Source organism: Caretta caretta, chromosome 14, assembly GCF_965140235.1.
Source record: "Caretta caretta isolate rCarCar2 chromosome 14, rCarCar1.hap1, whole genome shotgun sequence".
Lineage (NCBI taxonomy): Eukaryota > Metazoa > Chordata > Testudines > Cheloniidae > Caretta > Caretta caretta.
The window spans coordinates 8,444,329-8,461,172 of NC_134219.1; the positions used below are offsets into that span (position 1 = coordinate 8,444,329).

Consider the following 16,844-nt stretch of genomic DNA (forward strand, 5'->3'; position numbering starts at 1 on the left):
TTCCCGGCCAGGGTGGCTAGCCCCTGGCCCCTCCCTTGCTGTCCCACTCCCCCGCAGCCTCCGCTCACCATGCCACCCGCGCTCTGGGCGGCGGGGCTGCGAGCTCCTGCCAGGTAGCGTGGTGGCGATGCTGGCTCCGGCCGGGCGGCAGGGCTGCCAGTCCTGCTGCTCTGAGCAGCATGGTAAGGGGGCGGGGACTGGGAGGTTTGAATAAGTTGGCAGGGGGTCCCAGGGGGCAGTCAGGGGACAGGGAGCAGGGGGCAGTTGGATGGGGTGAAGGTTCGGGGGGGGGTCAGGGGATGGGGAACGGGGGGAGTTGGATAGGCATGGGAGTCCCGGGGGGCCTGTCAGGGGGCAGGGATGTGGATAGGGGTCAGGGCAGTTAGGGGACAGGGAGCAGAGGGGTTTGGATAGCAGGTGGGGTCCCGGGAGGGGGCGGTCAGGGGCAAGGAGCAGGGGTGTTGGATGGGTCAGGGGTTCTGAGGGGGGCAGTCAGGGGGCAGGAAGTGGGAGGGGATGGATAGGGGGCAGGGACCAGGCTGTTTGGGGGGGCACAGCCTTCCCTACCCAGCCCTCCATACAGTTTCAGAACCCCAATGTGGCCCTCAGGCCAAAAAGTTTGCCCACCCCGACTTAGAAAGTGAGATATTTTCCACTGGGTTCACTTTAGGTGTTTTCCAAATTCTAGTCTTTCATTTATTTCTTTGAACTAGTCCATTTGTGTTCATGTTTCTTATAAGATTTAACAATTTCCATAACACTGGAGTTCAATTTGCCTTTCATAAGCCCTAATTGATCTTTCTGCATGACTTGATGCACTAACCAAAGAAGGAGCAGAAGAAAACTTGAAGCAATAGAGTTTGAATAAAAATAGAGCAGACTGAATTCACACAAAGGTCAGGCCTAACAAATTGGATGGTATTCACTGAAGAGTGACACAAAGAAATATCAGTGGGAGGCTGTGATTTACTTGGACATCAAGAAAATGCTTGATAAAATACCACACACAAGAGTAATATATGAAGTCAAATGTATGGAATAAGCAGGGATATATCTGAGTCACAATATCTTGGGGGCCTAATAAAGAGGACAAGAGAAGACAATTCAGGAGGCAGAGGAAGGAGACAAGCAGATTGCCACGAAGATCATAATTAAGATAAATTGTGCTCACTTATATATTAGAGACACAAAAGAAGAAAGCACCCCAAAATAAAGGAGGGAATCAGTAAATACAACAGAAGAGAGCAACAAGTTTCAGAAGGACTTGGATAATACTGCTTAGGGTTTATAATCTTCAAAGCAAACATTAATCCTCCTAACGGACTATGAAATAAGTACTATTATCTGCATTTTGTAGATCAGACAACAAAGAGAGAGAGGTTAAGTGAGCTGACCACAGGGAGAGTCAGCGTTTGAGCCAGAATTAGCACTCATCATTTCCAGGTGCTACAGGGATACTGAGGTGATGGGCCATTAAAAATGCAGTGATAGCTAGCCAGATCCTGACTCATCATTCTTTGTACAGAACACACCTGTCTCTGGAATATAGAATCAAAGAATATCAGGGTTGGAAGGGACCTCAGGAGGTCATCTAGTCCAACCCCCTGCTCAAAGCAGGACCAATTCCCAACTAAATCATCCCCAACTTTCTCAAGCCTGACCTTAAAAACCTCAAAGGAAGGAGATTCCACCACCTCCCTAGGTAACGCATTTCAGTGCTTCATCACTCTCCTAGTGAAAAAGTTTTTCCTAATATCCAACCTAAACCTCCCCTACTGCAACTTGAGACCATTACTCCTTGTTCTGTCATCTGCCACCACCGAGAACAGTCTAGCTCCATCCTCTTTGGAGCCCTCTTTCCGGTAGTTGAAAGCAGCTATCAAATCCCCCCCTCATTCTTCTCTTCTGCAGACTAAACAATCCCAGTTCCCTCAGCCTCTTCTCAGTCATGTGTTCCAGTCCCCTAATCATTTTTGTTGCCCTCCGCTGGACACTTTCCAATTTTTCCACATCCTTCTTGTAGTGTGGGGCCCAAAACTGGACACAGTACTCCAGATGAGGCCTCACCAATGTCGATAAGAGGGGAATGATCACATCCCTCGATCTGCTGGCAATGCTCCTACTTATACATCCCAAAATGCCATTGGCCTTCTTGGCAACAAGGGCACACTGTTGACTCATATCCAGCTTCTCATCCACAGTAACCCCTAGGTCCTTTTCTGCAGAGCTGCTGCCTAGCCATTTGAGCCCTAGTCTGTAGCAATGCATGGGATTCTTCTCTCCTAAGTGCAGGATTCTGCACTTGTCCTTGTTGAAACTCATCAGATTTCTTTTGGTCCAATCCTCTAATTTGTCTAGGTCCCTCTGTATCCTATCCCTACCCTCCAGCATATCTACCACTCCTCCCAGTTTAGTGTCATCTGCAAACTTGCTGAGGGTACACTCAATGCCATCCTCCAGGTCATTAATGAAGATATTGACCAAAACCGGCCCCAGGACCGACCCTTGGGGCACTCCGCTTGATACCGGCTGCCAACTAGACATGGAGCCATTGATCACTACCCATCGAGCCTGACATCTAGCCAGCTTTCTATCCACCTTATAGTCCATTCATCCAGCCCATACTTCTTTAACTTGCTGGCAAGAATACTGTGGGAGACCGTATCAAAAGCTTTGCTAAAGTCAAGGAATAACACATCCACTGCTTTCTCCTCATCCACAGAGCCAGTTATCTCATCACAGAAGTCAATTAAATTAGTCAGGCATGACTTGCCCTTGGTGAATCCATGCTGACTGTTCCTGATCACTTCCTCTCCTCTAAGTGCTTCAGAATTGATTCCTTAAGGACCTGCTCCATGATTTTTCCAGGAACTGAGGTTTTCATAGATATTAAGGTCAGAAGGGACCATTATGATCATCTAGTCCGACCTTCTGCACAACGCAGGCCACAAAATCTCACACACCCCGGTCCCACTCCTGAAAAAAAACTCTCACCTATGTCTGAGCTATTGAAGTCCTCAAACCGTGGTTTAAAGACTTCAAGGAGCAGAGAATCCTCCAGCAAGTGACCCGTGCCCCATGCTACAGAGGAAGGCGAAAAACCTCCAGGGCCTCTTCCAATCTGCCCTGGAGGAAAATTCCTTCCCGACCCCAAATATGGCGATCAGCTAAACCCTGAGCATATGGGCAAGATTCACCAGCCAGATACCCAGGAAAGAATTTTCAGTAGTAACTCAGATCCCACCCCATCTAACATCCCATCACAGGCCACTGGGCCTATTTACCATGAATATTTAAAGATCAATTAATCACCAAAATCATGTTATCCCATCATACCATCTCCTCCATAAACTTATCGAGTCTAATCTTAAAGCCAGATAGGTCTTTTGCCCCCACTGCTTCCCTTGGAAGGCTATTCCAAAACTTCACTCCTCTGATGGTTAGAAACCTTTGTCAAATTTCAAGTCTAAACTTCCCAATGACCAGTTTATATCCATTTGTTCTTGTGTCCACACTGGTACTGAGCTTAAATAATTCCTCTCCCTCTCTTGTATTTATCCCTCTGATATATTTATAGAGAGCAATCATATCTCCCCTCAACCTTCTTTTAGTTAGGCTAAACAAGCCAAGCTCCTTGGTGAGGTGAGGCTGACTGGCCCGTAGTTCCCCAGATCCTCCTTCTTCCCTTTTTTAAAGATGGACACTACATTAGCCTTTTTCCAGTCGTCCAGGACCTCCCCCAATCGCCATGAGTTTTCAAAGATAATGGCCAATGGCTCTGCAATCACACCTGCCAACTCCTTTAGCACTCTCGGATGCAGCGCATCCGGCCCCATGGACTTGTGCTCGTCCAGCTTTTCTAAATAGTCCAAAACCACTTCTTTCTCCACACAGGGCTGGTCACCTCCTCGCCATGCTGTGCTGCCCAGTGCAGTAGTCTGGGAGCTGACCTTGTTCGTGAAGACAGAGGCAAAAAAAGCATAGAGTACATTAGCTTTTTCCACATCCTCTGTCACTAGGTTGCCTCCCTCCTTCAGTAAGGGGCCCACACTTTCCTTGACTTTCTTCTTGTTGCTAACGTACCTGAAGGAACCCTTCTTGTTACTCTTAACATCTCTTGCTAGCTGCAACTCCAGGTGTGATTTGGCCTTCCTGATTTCACTCCTGCATGCCTGAGCAATATTTTTATACTCCTCCCTGGTCATTTGTCCAATCTTCCACTTCTCGTAAGCTTCTTTTTTGTGTTTAAGATCAGCAAGAATTTCACTGTTAAGCCAAGCTGGTCGCCTGCCTTATTTACTATTCTTTTTACAAATCAGGATGGTTTGTTCCTGTAACCTCAATAAAGATTCTTTAAAATACAGCCAGCTCTCCTGGACTCCTTTCCCCCTCATGTTATTCTCCCAGGGGATCCTGCCCATCAGTTCCCTGAGGGAGTCAAAGTCTGCTTTTCTGAAGTCCAGGGTCCATATTCTGCTCCTCTCCTTTCTTCCTTGTGTCAGGATCCTGAACTTGACCATCTCATGGTCACTGCCTCCCAGGTTCCCATCCACTTTTGCTTCCCCTACTAATTCTTCCTGGTTTGTGAGCAGTAGGTCAAGAAGCTCTGCCCCTAGTTGGTTCCTCCAGCACTCGCACCAGGAAATTGTCCCCTACACTTTCCAAAAACTTCTTGGATTGTCTGTGCACCGCTGTATTGCTCTTCCAGCAGATATCAGGGTGATTGAAGTCTCCCATGAGAACCAGGGCCTGTGATCTAGTAACTTCACACTGGAAGAAAGCCTGTCCACCTCATCCCCCTGGTCCGGTGGTCTAGAGCAGACTCCCACCACAACATCACCCTTGTTGCTCACACTTCTAAACTTAATCCAGAGACTCTCAGGTTTTTCTGCAGTTTCATACCGGACACTCTTAACTGTCAAATTAAATCTGCAGCTTGTGGATTCATTTTTAACTCTCTTCATTGTTCCTGAATCACATGTGGATTATTAGTTACTAGGTAAACCCAATTCCCATTGGCAAAACTATAGTTATCTAATGCATGGGATGGTGTACTTTTTCAGCTCACTGCACTCAGATTCCATCTCCTGTCTAATCTCAACTACTGCTGAGATGTGGAAGATGGAGCTACACCATATGATGAAAGGAAACATCTAGCTTTAAACTCTTATTCCGGTACTTTTACCTTTGCAGATCTACATATCTCCATCCCCTCTCCCTGTCACCCCACATATATGGGATCAGTCCAGTAATTTTTTTGAATGACTTCTCTAGCCCTGATACAGCAAAACAAATAAATGCTTAGCTTTACACATATGAGTAATCCCATTGACTTCAGTGGGATTACTCATATGCTTAAGGGCTTTTCAGGATCATAGAAGGTTAAGGTTGGAAGGGACCTCAGGAGGTCATCTAGTCTAACCCCCTGCTTGAAGCAGGACCAATCCCCAATTTTTGCCCCAGATCCGTAAATGGCTCCCTCAAGGATTGAACTCACAACCCTGGGTTTAGCAGGCCAATGCTCAAACCACGGAGCTATCCCTCCCCCAAGATCAGGGCTGGTATGCACAGGATCAAATCCATATAGTGATTAGGTCCCTACGAAGGCCAGCCCATCTGTTTCTGTGCTCTCTGAAATTTATCAAGAAAGAAAGAAAGAAAGAATCTGGTTAGCGTTGTTTTAACTACAGCATGCCATTCTAGCACAAGCTCAAAGACTGGTGCACGACAGAAAACAATCTTGCAGTTTTTACACAGCCAGAACTTTCCTGGGCCAGGTCCTCAAGTTGGAGTAAATCAGCATAAGTCCATTAATTTTAATGGCAAAACATCAGTATACACCCACTGAGGATGTGGGCTTTTTGACTTCAAAAGGAGCTTTAAGCCTAAATTAGGACCCCAGAATCAGGCTTAGTACAGGATCCATATCAGAAACCATACTTGAACAACAGAAGTTACAAGTGGAAAATTTGTATTTATGTTGGTTCAGCTGCACCCACAGTTGTGGGTGAATGGGGGTGAGATTGTCGCTGAGAGTTTCTATCAATAGGAATCGGAACACACCAGCTTAGGTGCCCTAGTTCAGGTAAATGTGTAAGTGTGTGCATTAAGTATGTGACTAATCCCTTCCTGTTCAGCAAAGCATTTAGGCACATACTCAAAAGTTAAAAAAGAAAAACCAAGGGGAAAAAATGTAACCACATATTTCCGTACTCTACCCCCAAAACCACCCTGTCAAAAAAAGACTGTTTGCACAAATAAGCGAATTATTAATGTACATGGTTATCATTTAGGTTTTCACTTTTGGTACCAGTTTTTATGATACCATGTGGGTATGTTTTTAAAGGGACTCTGTCAGGCAGGTTAGGCCCAAAATCTAGGATATTAGTAGGAAAGTTTTATTTTAAAAAAATTAAATAAGCCTGGAGGAGAATTTAAATATTCCCCTGCACTATTTGCAATCCAAGTATTGCAGAATTGTACTAAAGCATGAGAATCGGAAAGTGAAATTGACTGGACAGTGACTGGTTCACTGACCAAACTGAGTGAAATGCACAAGTAAACAATCATATAATATGGTAAAAAGTACATTTAAATTTTTAAAGTTCTTTCACTATTACTAGTAACATAAGGAAGGAAAAGTTTTTCAAAAATATAAATTTTAAACTGACAGTGTCCCTTCAATGCGCGTGTTAATTTTAAAGCTAAAACCTTTGGGCTACATCCTAAAATGGTATAAATTAGTTCAAAAGAGACAAATGAGTTTGGTGGAGCTACACCAATTTATACCAGCTGAGGATTTGGCCCACTGTTTATAAGACTCAACGACTAAAAAGGAAAATAGCAGATTTTACCGACTCTAGTATTAATGTGTGTTATCACTGATTTTACTGAAATGTATTTGGCTTTATCATGAATTAAAACTAATTTCTTCACTGTATTGTTAACTCAAAACTTTACTAATAAAGAGCATATCCTTTGCTTGGCAAAAATGCTTTTTAGCATGCTATTTACATTGTTTATTAATTTCTTTTTCATTTCTGTTAATAGGAAAAAGAGTAGGTTAAATGAATGGGTCATTTAATGTTATTCCATATGTTTCATTTTGATCAGTGCTAAGCAGTCCTTCATTCTCACTGAGAAAGGATCCACTAGTAATAAAGTATTGTACTCTATCGCTGATATAACAGCATAAGTGATGCATCTCCTTAAAAGCATGCTCTTGTTAAATGAAGGAAGAGTCTCTCGTACAATATAACAAATGGCAAGTCATAAATCCAAATGACACACAAAACACTTGAGAAAAATTTGAGCAGCAAGAGCCCAAACCCAATTTCTACTCAAGTTAATTACTGACCGGGTGGTAAATTGCTACATTCTCTGTAACTCCTGTCTAAACTTCAGTGATCATCTCTTTATTGGAAATGGTACATATGGAAATATGAAAGTATAGTGCTCTAATAAAGTAGAATTTAAATCATACAAGTTGGGCAGAAAACGTTTAACAGACTTTCCATGTATTGCAATTCCATCCCATACCATTTTATTTCATAGCTATATACTAACAATGTCAGACATACCCACACAATTATATCTTTTCCTGATGTTCAGGACTAGCCTGAATCGTCAGACTTATATAATCTTTCCAAGGGTCTGAGGCTACAAAATTATTACTGGTATTGACTGGTAAACCGTTCAGCATGGTGATTGTATGTTAGCTTCTGAAACTGCAGCTGTATGCTTCAGCAATGAAGGTTTCTTTTTATTTTGAAACATACCATGCAATATTAAAGATAATGCTATAGAATTATCTTAGAAAGTTCCTAGAAAGGTAAGTAAATCCTTATATTTCTTAATACCTGTCAGTTAGTTTGGAGGATCCTCTAAAGTCATTTTAGAAGATCTTTCCTGTAGATAAGCCTGCACTCCAACACTTTTTGCCTAGCTCACTTCACATAGATACTCCTAAACATTTTCCACTCCTCCCTGTTCTATGACTCCCTTTGATGTAACCTTCCTACATCTTCCTTGGCTGGTTTAACTACCTTTATGAGTCACCTTTCATAAAGGTAGTTGGCTCCCTGCTTTTTTTTTTTTAACCTTCTTTGGCTTCTGCTGAAAGACGATCTATCCCTCGCACCTTCCTTTTTATTAAAGTTTGCAGTGAATTAATGGAAAATGCCAACATTTTGAACTTTTTGCAGATATGACTATGGATGATGTTCGAGAATTCGAGAAAAATATGCATGAAAAAACCAACATTAAAGTTTGCAATCAACATTCATCTACTGTGGATGAAATAGAGAGCCATGCAAAATCAAGTGTATGTAGTTTTTTAAAACATATTGCCCACCCTCGCCTACTCACAACTCAAAGAAGAATGGCCCTTTTTAAGCATGATCCTGCTGCTCCTGAAGTTAACGGGAGGTTTGACATTCAGTGGAATCAGAATCACTCCCAGTAAAGTGTAATCCTGCATTTTTTGCATCCCAAACTCCCACTGAGCTAGTAGAGGATAGGGTCAAGTTCATAACTCCCCGTCTTCCAGGAGAACAAAATCCTCAAACTTCTGTTGGGTACACAAAGAGGAATTTTAGTAGAAGCAAGATCAAGCAATGTCAGGTTTGGCATCCAGTTATTCTGATTGTTTCAAAGCCATGTCAGTGTTCAAGTGTCATTTGTCAAACAGCCAGGAACCTGGGGAGTGGAAAAGTTCTATGGGGCTGCTGAAATTGTACCACTGAGAAAAAGGCTAACTGGGTTTTTCACTTGTCTTCAAGATCATTTGCAGTGTTGCCCTTGATAAGCTACAAACTAGGAGCCTGAAAGGAGATACAGTGACATTTCAGTTTTAAAATGTTGGTATTTCTGGCATCTCTAGTCAGGCCAAAATCCCATGGGAGTGAATGACGGCTTTGCCCAAATAACGATGTCGGGGCTAGTCCTTAAGGGCTATATCCTGAAGTCCTAACTCAGTCATTATTCAATCAAAGCTTCCAATGACTTCAGAAGGACTTTCTCTCAGTAAACAGTGAGGGCCTGATTCTTACACCAAATTTGCGCAGGTGCAACTCTAGATTTAAGCTGGTGAATTCCCATTGACTTTTTCAGAGTTATTCCTGATGCCTACACCAGTAAGCGAGATTAGAATCAGGCTCAGACTAAAGACCTCAGGATTTGGCCCTATGGGCTTTTGGTAAAAAGCCTGTGGTCCTTATTCAGCCCTTACTTAGGCAAAACTGCCACTATCATCAGGGCAGGATTTGGCCTTTATTAATAAAAAGAAAATGACAGAATGGAGTCACGTATTTCTGAGTCCTTTGCAGTTCTGGGTCAGGATTAGTTTTACTTGAGTGCACATCAGCATGGGGTAGGGCAACCAGATATCCTGATTTTATAGGGACAGTACCAATATTCAGGGCTTTGTCTTATATAGGTGCCTATTACCCCCACTCCCGTCCCAATTTTTCACACTTGCTATCTGGTCACCCTAGCATGGGCATGAATTTGAGGCAAGCATAGACTAAAAACCAAATATTAAGTTCAGGCAGGGTGAGTGCTCCCTTTCTGCTTCTGAAATTGCCAATATTGGGAGGGGCGCATGGTAGGACTTTCATTGGTCTGCCTTCCACTCTGATGGCATGTTATTGAGGAATCTTCTTCTCTATATCTCTCCCCATACAGAAGCCATATTTTATTTTATTTTTCATTATTAAAGGCCTGATCCAAAGCACACTGAAGTCAATGAAAGGACGCCTGTTAACTTCAGTGGGCTTTGGATCAGGCCCTAAGTGCAGAAACACTACTTGCAATGTAACATAAGTTAAGCAAAATGTAAATCAGCAAAACAGGGCCAAATTCATCCCTGGTGTAAATGGGTGGGCTCCCTTGAGCTCATCCGCTTACCTCACCCACTTACCTCAGGGGTGAATATGGCTAAAATATCCTCCACTCCCAGTAATAGGAGCTGCCTGTAGACTGAAAAAGCCCCTGGACCAGTAAAGTCGGTTCAGAGGGGAGCAGGCAAATTCGCACTGAATGGGGACTTTGATTATCTTATAGGATGCTACAGTACAGCATAAAGCCTGTTTCACACAACAGCATCAGGAAACATTCTACAGTCAAGGCTACATACACACAACTATGTTACCTTGAAATAAGGGGGTCACAGTGTATAGCTCGTATGTGGTTTTTTTCATTTTAACCAGATGGCATCCAACCATAAGGAGAAAATTAAGTAGCGTAGCTTATATCCCCTCCACTGCAGAAATACAATAAACTTTATTACAACATCCCTGGGTATACCAGAGTGTGTATTTAGCCCCATAGCTCCATCCTCACATGGCTATGAGGACAGTTGTCCTCTCTCCTCCTCCACAGTGTGGGTTTTGAGTATCACATGGCATGTCGTGAATGTGCGGTTGAGCGTATGTCTGCACAGCAGCTGGGAGGTATAGTTCCCAGCTTGGGTAGCTGTACAGGCGCTAGCTCTGCTTGAGCTAGGACGCTAAAGAAAAGTGTGGCCACAACGGCATGGGCAGTGGCTTTGGCCAGCTGCCTGAATACACACCCTGTGGGGTCAGGCGGGATCGTATTATGCACCTAGCCCAAGCCACCGCCCGCGCTGTCACAGCCACCAACTTGCTGTTTTTAGCGCAAGAGCTCAGGCAAAGCTAGCACATGTACTTCTACGTGAGCTAAGAATTACACCGCGCAGCTGCTGTGTGGGCATACCCTTCGCGTGGAGCAGCATAGGAGGCCAGTAGCAGTCAGATAGACATAAATCTTAGCAATGCAAACAAACCCCTCTCCTGAGCTTTCTTTAAATATGCATCCCATGGATCTATCATCACTTATAATATAACCTCCTGCAGAATGTTTATAAGGAAGTTTTACAGTACTTGAAAAATATTTCTTACTGACTACATATGTTATAGTGCTGGGGACTGGAGCTGTGCCAAACTCCGCCAGTTTACAGTTTACAGGAGCTCTGTGTGAGCCTGTTTTCTGTGCTGGTTCTGGTGGGTTTACATCCACTGAGTTTCTTGCTGAGATTCCTTCAAATGAACTCAAAAAAACTCAAAGTGAAACTCATCTGAATTTTGCTTTGAGTTGTAGCAATAAACCCCTGTATGACACTCCAAATGCAATGCAAGGTTTGAAAAAAGATTTGCTTAACTTTTGCTGAACCTGTCCTGAATTCTGAGTTTGTACAGAAAAATTAGATGGGTTACACCTGGCTTAGGAGTTTATTAGAAAATGTTTGTATTGCTATTTGGAACACGTTATTCTGGGCTTACTCTGCCCTCTTGTGGATTTGTACAGTAGTGTCTATGTGACCGATACATTTGCTCACCTCCACATGAGAAGGCTTTCTCTAGTAACAGGGAAGCATTCTTTGGGCCTGATTCTTCATTGCGTTGCACCTTGTGCAATCATTTACACTTGTGCAAAGGAGGTGTGTAATACTACCAATTCTGATCTCATAATTCCACAGGTGTAAACAACTTCACAGAATTCAAAGCAGTGGAGAATGAGGCCTTTTGTGTGGGGAAGACCCTTCTCCACAAGCCCACATTTTCAAAAGTGGCCCTTCATTCTGGGTGCTTTCATTTTTGGATACCCAATTTGAGACACCTAGCTCCTGTTGAAAGACATGAAGCACTCTCTTCTGCCTGGGAACTCAATATGCTCTGCGTGCTCAGCACCTCTAAAAATCAGGCCTAATGGTGTGTCAAGCCAGGCACCTAAAATCAGTGACCTCTTATGAAAACTTTGGCCAGAGCTCCTATTAACTCTAGTAGAATTCCAATACATGAATCCCCACCCTGGGGTGAGAATACACCCTTCGGTTTAGATTTTGATGGCAATCACTGCAATGGAGCTATTGAAATCATCTTTGAAATGGTTCTAACTTTCCATTTGTCTTTCTTTTTTTCTCATTAAAGACATGACGATGGATGAAGTCCGAGAATTTGAACGTGCAACTCAGGAAGCCACCAACGAGAAAATTGGGACTTTCCCACCTGCAATATCTATCTCTAATATTTCCCTGCCTTCGTCAACCCGTAGTGCTCCTTCTAGTGCTCCATCCACTCCTCTATCCTCAGATGCTCCTGAATTCCTATCAGTTCCCAAAGACCGACCTCGGAAAAAATCTGCTCCAGAAACCCTCACGCTTCCAGACCCAGAGAAAAAAGCACTTTAAATTTAACCTAGCATGTTTCCTTCTGACAAGCCATGTCTGCCAGAACAAGAGTAACTTAACATTTACAAAGCTCAGTGTGGTTGGTTGTTTGGATTTTTTTAAACGATTTTACCAATCTAGAAAGATGATTTCTTTACTCAGACTTGTTCCCTAAAACCCTTAAATAAGTGCATGTGAGAGAACATAGTTCATATACTCTGATTCCCAAAGTAAAGCTCAAAGCCATATGGCACATGCTATTAATGTGAAATTAAATAGTCTGAGAATAGCCTGCAATTGTGATTGGAAATGCTGAAGGTATTTAATAAAGCTGGCAAGGATTTCTGAAGGGAACTAGTGTCAATTTAGGTGCAGGGTTACGTTAAAAAGGTAAAAATCCAATTTTCTCCTATTATATCGGAATTTCTAAAAATTTTCTACTCAGGCTTATCATGTCTAATCATAAACCTTTGAACTGCTACTTGTCGATACTTGAACACCAACAGCAATTATTCAAATTCAGGTGTTGCTTAATATGACTCAGGATTTGGGGCCTAGCTAACACAAACTTTAAACTTTTTAAAACTAAATAACCAATGCACCAAGGCTCCATTTGTAATTAATAATACTGACTTTAAGGCCACTGAACTATTTATACCTTGCACAGAATTTATAAAAGATTCCACCCATTTCTTGTTTATATTGTATTTTACTAGTTCTCCCCAGTCCTCTTGTGATCTCTCAAGTATGTGCTGGTGTTTGTAACCCCTGCTCCAGGTATAAAAAAGACGGAAACACAAGCCGCTAAATAGTTTAAAGAGTCCAAATAATGCAAGGGTCTTCTCCCAATGAAGCTGTCATCATAGCATTCCTGTCATTCATTTAAGTCCTCTGAACTCCTGGCTAATTACAATGAAACCAGCTTTCAGGGTCTGATACAAATCCCATTGAAGCCAGTGGGAAGACTCCCATTGCCTTCAGTGGGCTTTGGCTCAGGCCCTAAATAACCACTCGAGGGATTGTAAAAAAATCTGGAGCTCAATGAGGGAGGTCTTCTACTAAAGGTGGGGAAGAATGGTACTTAGTACATTTGTGGATACTTTAGGACAGTCTCTTAAGACAGGTGGGTGCCTAATAAGGGTAGCCTCCTGTACAGATTTCACTGTACTAATTAGTGCTGAATGTATATTATGCTATGGTGTTTTACCAGATGCAGAATAGTTGTTGTTTGAGCATGGATACTGAATAACTAGGCCATGATGCTTTGGAACAGCACCTGGGAGTAAAGATTCTGAAAATGAACATTTTTTATATGTCCACCATTGGAAAGTTCTTTAAAGATCTTCAGCCACAACCTTTGCTCTGCCCTGATGTGTTACATATTCAGATTCAATTTCAGATCCCAGTCTAGGTTTCTTGCTTCATGGGCTAATGGGATAATAATGTTGTAGAGGCAGCATATTCAGCCCTCAAACAAAAAGAAGTCATTCAACAGTGGCCACTTTAGCCAATTAAGGAGCAGATTTGATGAATTCCATCCTGTCCTCACTGGACAGAAAAATTGTGATTGTGATAGGAGACCTCATAGGTGATGAGGGGGGAAATATGGGGATCTTCTGGGCTTCCTGACGGAGAAAGAGGACTTACCCTTACTTTATCCCTGTCCTTTCATGCTAATGCGGTCTCCAGTAGCAGGAAACAGATCTCAGACTTTGCCACTGATCTCTAAAAGGGGAGAGGAATGAAAGACATGACTTACCAAAAATAAAGGGGTCATCTGACAACTCAGTAACATGTAATGTAACATGTGGGAAAGGGGAGCAACATCCCTGGCCTGTTAGTGAAATCACCCTTCAGTCTCAGGAATAAAAATCAGAAAAGGGATTTTCTCCCCAAGCCAAGAGTAAAAAATATAGGGAAATAAGGAGCCACTTCCTTTCTAAAATTCAGCCTTATGGAGAAACCTTTCCTATTGACATCCAGTCACAGGGTTCGTTGTTGACTTTCATATAATGGGTTTAGTCCTCTGCAATGCTACCATTGTGTTTAGTCCCCTGTGATGCTATTTAACTAATGTCAGCATCTACCACCCTTGTTGTTGTAGTAGACTTTAAATAAGTCATTGTGAATGCCCAGTGAAAGGTGGATATTATCTGAATCACATATTCATATTGAGATGGTATCTTGTACTGTCAGTTATAACAAGCATGGTGAAGCAGAGAGACGGACCTCACGGAGTTTAAGTATCACTGAATGATGAAGAATCAGTTTGTGGATAGAATTCCCCGGTGGCGGGATATGTTTGTACCATCTTCCCAGCATGGTAGCATGATTTTTGCTTGTGGAAAAGTTTAATTGACTTAAACCTTTTGACCTTTCGAATAGCTCCATGTCCAGTAGTAGATGCTAAGTTGAATGTCTGATTTTTATGGGCTAGTTTTAGTAACGGGAGAGGGAGGGGAAGAATTCCACTGTCAGATGACATTGAAAATGTGTGTGTATTTGAAATTTAAAAGCCCATGGCTAAATAAAATCCAGTAGCTCTTTGTAGGTTAGCCTATGGTATGACTTCATCCATTATCTCATATATTGTCCATGTTCTGCTTTCCTTTCCTCTCAAGGCCAGCAATTCCATGTGCTTAGTAAATTAACTGGTGATTGATATTTGTGATTTTTTTTTAGCCAGTGAAATGCCACAGGTATCAAATGCTAAAGTACCCTACATCAACTCATGACTTTAATTAACAGATGTGTGTACTAATTAAGTATTCATAATTTCTGCATGTATACAAATAAATGTTGATATTCTTTAATTTGCTTCTGAATGTTTAACACAGATCATTAGGACAAAGCATACATAGCTTTACTCATTTGTTTATTTTTTTTAAGTATCAAACTTCCTATCCTGTGTGATAAGATTATTATCGTATGTAGGTATGGGGATCAGGCATGTATGAACATTATTAACATATCTTAAGAGGATTCAAATTAATTAGCTGTATGGTGGATATTTAGGAAAGAGAAAAGAATTGACTGAGCATGCAGTGGAAAAATAATGAATCCTTAATGCTATGCCTCTGCATGCAATTCTATAACTCTGAGCTCCATTCACGAGTACTGTATTACAGAAGTATAACGTTTACTGAATAGACAACTAAAATTTTTCTAATTCACTGCTAGCCAACATGGGGATCAGTACAATCCATATCTGCCTTCAATGTGGGTCCTAATGGTGGCAAATAAAAAGATCCATAGAATGTCACTGCTTTGGATAAGAAAGAACTATAGGTTACATCATGCTTTCCACAGGTTACACAAGCATCCTATGCTGTGTTCTGCTCTGTTTTACCCCAGTGTTTCTACCATTAAATATGCTCTCAAAAATAATTTTTCAATGTCATTTCATTTTCTTTTTGTCGTGGCAGGATATCTGTTTTCTACAATGTTCCTTACACACATAAAATAAAATAAAATTAAAAAAAAGCAATCTAGAATATTTTTCTGACAACATGTTTTGAGAAAATGTTTTGTTTATTTTCATTGCTGACTTGTGAATGGATTTTGTAAAAACACCTGATGTATAATTTTCAGACATGTTTGTGGGAGGGGAAGGAAGTAAGAGTATTTTGCACATGTTGATTTCTTTTGTGAAAAAAAATTGTACGAGGCACATCTTTAAAGTACGATGCAGCACAGCAAAACTGAAGTTACTTAATAATTCTGTAGCCTCCTTATTCCCTGCTGCCATGATTGGAGAATTAAATAATACAACCATAGCGAGGCTCCACAAAAAAATTATCACCAAGAAGAGCACAATGAAGCTGATAAAGCAATTGGCTTATGATTTATTTTTAAATCCTTCTCCACACCCTGCTCCTACTTTTATATGTATTTCCTCCAGAATAATCAGACCTCGCAGAATGATGCTGGCAATTGAGGGCCCAATCCTGCAGTCCTGACACAGGTAAAACACCAACTGAATTAAAAAGAAAGATTTCTCTGAATAAGAATTTGCAAGGGCCCGGTCCAGCCACTCTTATTTGTGTGAATAGTCTTTAGTAATAGACTTCAATGGGATTATTCACTACAGTAATGATTGGTCACATAGGTAAGAGTTACAAAATAATCCAACAGAAAGGCATAGTTTGATCTTATTCTGTTGCTTTTTGATCATACCAAGATTTTGGGAGATGATTTTTGCTCCATTGAGGGCACAATTCATGTTCATTAGTAGTAGTATACAAATACATTAGAAAACAGAAGGCACTCAAATAGATATTTTGAAACTGGACTATTTGTCCAGTGACTTTAATTTGGTAATAAGACAGCAACAATCTTTAATAATGCATTGGCATTTGCTGCACTATAACTTAACATTCTCTTACTTAAAAAAGGCTGAACATACATGCTTTTTATGAGTTAGTAAGTGCAATAAGAGAGAACACATGAATTTGTCAATAGGAACTTTTCAACTGCCATTATTCAGACTTAATTTAGTTGTCTAAATTCCAAAATGCTTGAGGCTAACTGAGTCTAACAATGTTTTTGCTTTAAATGAACAGCATGGTCACTGAATTACAGTCTCCGCTAGTTTTTGGGTGTCACTAATACAGATTAATTGTTTTTATTTCATTTCTGTGAAAGTTCCGTGTGACTT

General features: G+C 41.6%; 1 protein-coding gene across 1 annotated transcript in view; it reads left to right on the plus strand.

Moving 5' to 3' along the window:
* The window catches only part of PITPNC1 (phosphatidylinositol transfer protein cytoplasmic 1), a 196,526-nt gene extending 184,446 nt beyond the window's left edge, over window positions 1-12,080 (plus strand). The window contains exons 11-12 of the mRNA XM_075119212.1: window positions 8,205-8,323; window positions 11,949-12,080. Coding sequence (XP_074975313.1) covers window positions 8,205-8,323; window positions 11,949-11,954 — 125 coding nt within the window. The 3' untranslated portion in view covers window positions 11,955-12,080. The remainder of the gene's footprint in view (window positions 1-8,204; window positions 8,324-11,948) is intronic.
* Window positions 12,081-16,844: the final 4,764 nt, after the last annotated feature.